Source organism: Pseudopipra pipra, chromosome 3 (genome assembly GCF_036250125.1).
Source record: "Pseudopipra pipra isolate bDixPip1 chromosome 3, bDixPip1.hap1, whole genome shotgun sequence".
Classification (NCBI taxonomy): Eukaryota; Metazoa; Chordata; class Aves; order Passeriformes; family Pipridae; genus Pseudopipra; species Pseudopipra pipra.
This window is the reverse complement of record NC_087551.1, coordinates 101,392,773-101,398,772: the sequence shown is the minus strand read 5'-3', so window position 1 is coordinate 101,398,772 and position 6,000 is coordinate 101,392,773. Positions and strand designations below refer to the sequence as shown.

Genomic DNA, 6,000 nt, shown 5'->3' with positions numbered 1-6,000 from the left:
GAACCCATCCACTGCTGCACAGGGCCCAGAAGGTGGCAATGCCCCCTCCAGCAGAGGCCACCAGGCATCACCGACCCAGTTGCACACCTGAGCTGGATGTTTTGCTCTCCTGCCAAAGGGTCCTATGGAAACAAAAGACTGCACAGATTCTTCACATGCAAAATGAATTGAAATGAATGTGTTGAAATAAAGCAGGGAGTGAGAGTAGGAGTGACCATTTCTTATGCAGGAACAGCAGCAAGGCTGGCACTGGGATTATTTTTTTTTTTGGAAAAAACCCAAGGAAATGATAACTGGGGTTTTACAGATTCCCTGTCAAAGGAAAAACAAAGGGATAAGAGCAGATGCATTTGTTATATAAAAGACTCATCATTAGAAATGAACATAAAAAATTTAATAGCTTGGTTTAAAATACATTTTCAATTAAAAAACAGCAGGCAAAACAAAAAAATCAGTTTCATAAAACATACATGACATTGCTGCTACTGTTATAAGACCCGTGTCCCAGAGTATCTTATAGTGGAAAACAATCGTCAGATTTAGTTCACATACTTCATTAAGCAGTAAAAAGAAATAACATTCATATCAATCTTACCTCTATGGAGACTCTAAATCTATTTCCCTGACCCTAGACCAAGTTTCTGTAATAAAACTTCCATTTTCAATAAAAATGTGTAAATATATATATGTATTCTATATATCAAGTTTTTAAAAAAATTCCCTTGCCATAGTAACATTATTCCCATGACTGATGAAGGGAAGCCCAAGTGGCAGGTTGGCGAGTCCCGTGGCTGCTCTGCAGGCGGTGGATTCCTGTATGGGGTGGCATATGTTGGCTAAGTCTCTGCATGTTGTGCTGCACATCAGCTTCTCTCCTTCAGCTTTGAGCCCATGGGTTCTGTCCACATACTCACTGTCATAGATGCATCCATGTGGAGTTTGCCCAACTCCAGCCATAGAGCAAAGAGGGGAGCACGTGGTGCCCAGAGTATCGTCAGCCCTCTGGTGGGCCCATCAACAAGAGGAGAAGGAAGGAGGGGGGAATGGAGTGGTCCACGAACCAGCTCAAGATTAATACAAATCCCAAAATACTGTATTTCATATAAATCATGAAAAGATAAGGTGGGGAGGGACTTGAAGTGATCACCTGGTTTCAGTACCAAGGGACAATCAATTACACCTGTGACAGTCCAGAGGTATCTTTGCCCAGCCTGGCTCTGAAGACCTCCAACGCCAAACCACCACCTTCCTGAGCAACCTGCTCTTCTCACTAGAGGAAACTGCCTCAACACCTGACCTGAATTTCTGCAATTTACACCCACTACTTGTGCTTGCAATGGATGTGGAGAACACTTCCATAGGTTGGGAGGCTGCTCCCGTCAACCTTTCCTTCTGAAGATGACCCTTCACTAGCCAAATCATCTAGCCCTTCCGCTTCAGAAGCCACGAGCTCTGGCTGAAGGACTGGATGGTCTGGCCTCTCTGAGACATCCACTAGGACCAGGCTCTGCTGGCAGGGCACCACTCTCCAGCAGAGGCCTCAGCAATGCAAAAGGTGGATCTGAGATTTCCTGCAGGCCATGCTGCTGTTGATCAACTCAATGTGGTATTTGCCTCCCTCTTCCAAACAGAACCACAAAAGAGCTGAACAATTTAAGTTATGATTCATTAACTATCAAGTAGAATCCTTAATTATTAAACAGATTCATATCCTACTTTTCTGGACTATTTCTCCAGGCTTTACAGGTTGGCCTTCATGTCCTAAGTGAGGCATGTGCAGCTTTGTGCCATCTAAAAACATTATAAACCTTTTTTCATTATCCAGATGCCTAATAAAATCTCTGACACTGGACATGGCACTCACATTCATCTGTTCACCATGTAATGCAGGTTTTTGCCTTAGAGCCAAGTGCTGCTGTTTAAATGCTCCTCCCTCACTTGCTACTAACCAGAGGGTGCCTTTCCTTCATAAGCACATGCACACAACGAGTAAATAGTGCAGAGCAGTAAATTTTGGAGGTGTTTGGCACTCCCAGCTGGTTCTAGGCTCAAGATGCCTGCTGCCCGTGTGGTCTCTCCAGCTCTGCAGTGGGTCCATGTGATGCACAGACACCAACAATGTGTAACCTGCTTGCAGGCCCTACTCCCTGCCAACGCTTGGTCCGTTGAGCCATGATGCCACCTTCCTCTCTCAAAAACCTTGCCTGTGCATTTCCAGTTGTTGACATCCTATGACTTTGCAAGCTGGCACCAGCCCCCGGGTTCATCCAGCCTGAGCTGCTGGTGTGGGCAGCATCCAGCTGAGCCTTAAGTACACTGCTACAGAAAAAAAAATCCACCTTCCTGACCCCTAGAAGTGAGACTTCAAGGGAACTGCATCTGCTCAGCTCCTCCTGGGATCCAACTCTCATACTTGGCCCAAATTACCTCCCAGGGCAGCAGTACCCAGCTGTTTCAAACTGGCAGTTCTTAAGAGAAGCCCAGGACTGCCATCCTGGCTGTGCAGGAGGGTTTAGGAGAGAGCCACTACCATTTTCCTCCCACACAGGAAGATCCATGTTGAACAAGCAGGTCCCTTGTGCCTCCTATGAACGTACAAACGTGTGCTCACCTTTGGTGCATGTTAAGGGTTTGTCCATTTCTAAATATCTATGTTAAATATGTTTTCTCTGTATATGGCATCCTTTTAGATGGGCTTCGTTGCATATATTCACGGTATATACAGAACACCATATTTTATATATATATTATATATCACTTGTATGTACACATTTACAAACCTTCAAAAATATATTGCACTTATATACAATATAGCTTCATCTGATGAGAGTTCACACAGTTACTAAGGCGAGTTCTTCATAAGCAAGGCAGTTTTATGTTCCCCCCAAGTGACACAAATGATTTCAACAGTCTGCCCTGGTCACAAGTAAACATTATAAAGACTTTTGTCCAACCTGCATGCAACTCCAATTAGTAGTTGTGCAGCTCTACCTAGCAGAAAACAGTCCAGTAAAATGGTATTAGCTGATAATGGGCTCAAACATGGTTACGGAATAGATAAATAAGATATCACCAGTCTAAAAGGCCACCTTCCAGGAGTGTTTCCCTCCTGTATTTACTAGTGTTTTATACACTAGTATAAATATATACATGCTCTCCATTTAATTGCAGATCTTTGCTCGCTCATTTCAAGTGCAAATAAGGTCATGAGCAAAAACAGAAACACAAATGTATTAAGCAAAACCACTGCTCTGCTCCCCAGAACAAGTCAACACATGGCTTTCTTCTGGAGAAGATCATTAGTGTTTTGCCCAATGTACTGAATTATGGGAAAATGTTCACTTGAGACCTTTGTTTAGAATCCACAGAGGATCTGTGATCTTAGATCTCAGTCAGAGTGAGCTTATAAGATCCTCCAACTTCTTCAATCTGCAACTGGAAGGTATCTTCATTAGAATAGTGTTTCACAATGTTATCATCCATGTTGACCAGAATTCTGGAAAAATAAAACAGATCAGATATATTACAGTTCTAAATGTCAAAGACAGCAAAGGCACCCTCAAACCTCAGAAACTCTGGACTATCCAGGGGTAACAGTGGATCCCTGCTCACCTCTCTCTAACTCATTGCTTCCTACAGCAGATCTGGCTGTCTTTACCCAAACCTGCCATCAAGGCTTGCAACCACACTTTTAGGGTCTGAATGGAAGGGTTAAATCTGGATCCTGGACCAGAAAGGGAGAGAGATCTTGGCAGAAATCCTTCTGAAGCTGCAGACACTCGGGGCTCTTAATGGGTTTGCTTGACAGTTTATAAACTATCAGCACAAAACCCTACAGAGTTTGCAGGGAAGAAACCACCAATACTTGGCCACTTCTTCCATTTGCTAGAAAGGTTGATACCTGTGTGTTTGTGGGCACACCTGCATACAAAGCTGTGCTTAGCAGTGATTTAGGTACCATAAATTCTAAACTTTTGCAGCTATTCTGGTGGGATGATTCTGCTATAAAAGCACTACCCTCGAAAGATATAATTTTCTGGCCAGAAGGTCTTTGGTGAAGGGGCTGAAACATCAATGTGACTTTAGAGAAACCCCCCCAAAATTACTGAGAAATTAAAAGGAAAAGCAGAAGCGAACTCAATTATTTATGCTACAAAATAAAAACATGGTGGAGTGTGGTCTCTGTGAGAAACAGACACTTCACAATAAAGTTCTCTTCAATTTAGCTCACAAAAAGGCAACCAGGTGTAGTAATTGTAGTCAAATGCAGATACAGTGAGCACAGTCAACCACTGGAACAATTTAACATAGGTTGAAGGAGGTTCTTAATCACTGTGAGTCTTTAAACGAACTGAACTCTTCTTCCTCTGACATAATCAACTTCAGTTCAAGTAACAATTAGCTCAGAGAGGTTCCATGACTTGTATTTACCCAGGAAGTTAAACTACATATTTCTATAGGACCCTTCCTATAGTCTTCCAGTCTTCAGCTCTACGAATGATGTTGGAACGCGTGTACGTTGTGTACACACACACATAACTGCATATGGTTTTCATATATGTGCAGTGTATGAGGAATTATAAAGCAGACCTTCCTACAGGTTTGAAAAAAGGTGTTCATATTCTTAGGCAGTTTTTGCATAGGTACATACTCACCCTTTTTTACACTTTTTGAAGATTTTTCCTATTTTATCAAAAGGAACGTCATACTTGTCAGATATCTAGAATGAAAGACAGCAGTCATTGGTAAGGCAAGGAGACTGCTGGCACCATCCTCCCCTTCCTATTTTACAGAAAGGAATAACAAAAAAAAAAGCCTGCAAATGAAGACAACTGTTCTGCTCTATAAAGAGCAACACTAAATCCTGACCTATAACATAAGCCTACAGATAAGAAACCCTCCTCTGCGGTTTGCCAAATTCTGTGAAAAAAATTTAATTATGTTTGAGACCTGGCCACTGACTTCTCATAGAGCAACCTCCTGCCCCTACACCCAAAAGCATTAAAAACCCATTCCACACCCTGATTCTCATTCTCTCTTGACTGTCTGTTCTCTTAGTGTACTGAAACACATTTTTAAATTCAGTGCCAGAGGGATCAAGTGAAAACTAGTCAGGACAGTGGGTGGTGCAGGAAGAAAATAGCAACAGAGTGAAGCTCTCTGCTGTTAAGGGCACAAGGTGATCAGAAATATTCCCCCTACCCAGCAAGGTGATGTCAATGTGTGTGTGTGAAACCACAGCCACTGACCACGGCATCTCACTGCACTCCAGCAAGTCAGGAGGTCAGTAACCTAAGCCTAGTTTACTTTGGCAAATTGCTCTGTCACACCAACAGCAAGTACCAAACCAATATGCTGTTTCAGCATGCAGAAAAAGCACACGGAGTTTCCCCCAAGATACAGCTGTGAGCTCTTAGTTCCTTGCTTTAAGAAATCCAAGAGTAACAACAAAGGTGCAGCTTCATTTCAGGACCACGGAGAAAGGGAGGATTCCACAGCCTTCAATCCCTCTCTCCATTAGCCCCCCACCTCCAGCTGTCTGTGCTGGCAAAGCCTCAAAGCCAGGAAGAGATAAAGATTCTGGTTACAGAACCACCTCTGGGTCCCAAAGTTAATGGCAAGACCTGTCTGTACAGCCCCAAGCTCCTGTGCTCTGAGCATCAACAAGGCATTAGTCACAGAAACAGACAGACAGAAACGTCAGTTTTGAGCTCCTGCCAAACATTACACCATTCCTTGGACTTAAACTCTGTCTTTCCCTTGCACTGCAGCAGCAGGGGTAGTGGAAGGCTGTTTTGGAAGTCAAGTACCAGAGAGCATTTTCACACAGGTGCACAGATATATAAAAGTCTTCAAGCACACACAGAAGCTGGGACTTGGAGCTCTGCATAACTGCTTATGAAACGACAGGGGAGGCCCCCAAACGAGGCTTTGAAAGACTGAAACAAACCCAAACCACTGAACACATTCTGGGAATCACTCCATCTTCTGACTAAAATA

The 6,000-nt window shown here is 43.2% G+C and overlaps 1 protein-coding gene across 2 annotated transcripts in view; it reads right to left on the bottom strand.

The window, feature by feature from the left end:
* Positions 1–372: 372 nt before the first annotated feature.
* The window catches only part of GRHL1 (grainyhead like transcription factor 1), a 41,751-nt gene continuing 36,123 nt past the window's right edge, over positions 373–6,000 (bottom strand). For both annotated transcript variants that reach the window (XM_064650509.1, XM_064650508.1), the window contains exons 15-16: positions 4,656–4,720; positions 373–3,496 (exon numbers count right to left, since the gene is read on the bottom strand). In XM_064650509.1, coding sequence (XP_064506579.1) covers positions 3,382–3,496; positions 4,656–4,720 — 180 coding nt within the window. In that variant the 3' untranslated portion in view covers positions 373–3,381. The remainder of the gene's footprint in view (positions 3,497–4,655; positions 4,721–6,000) is intronic.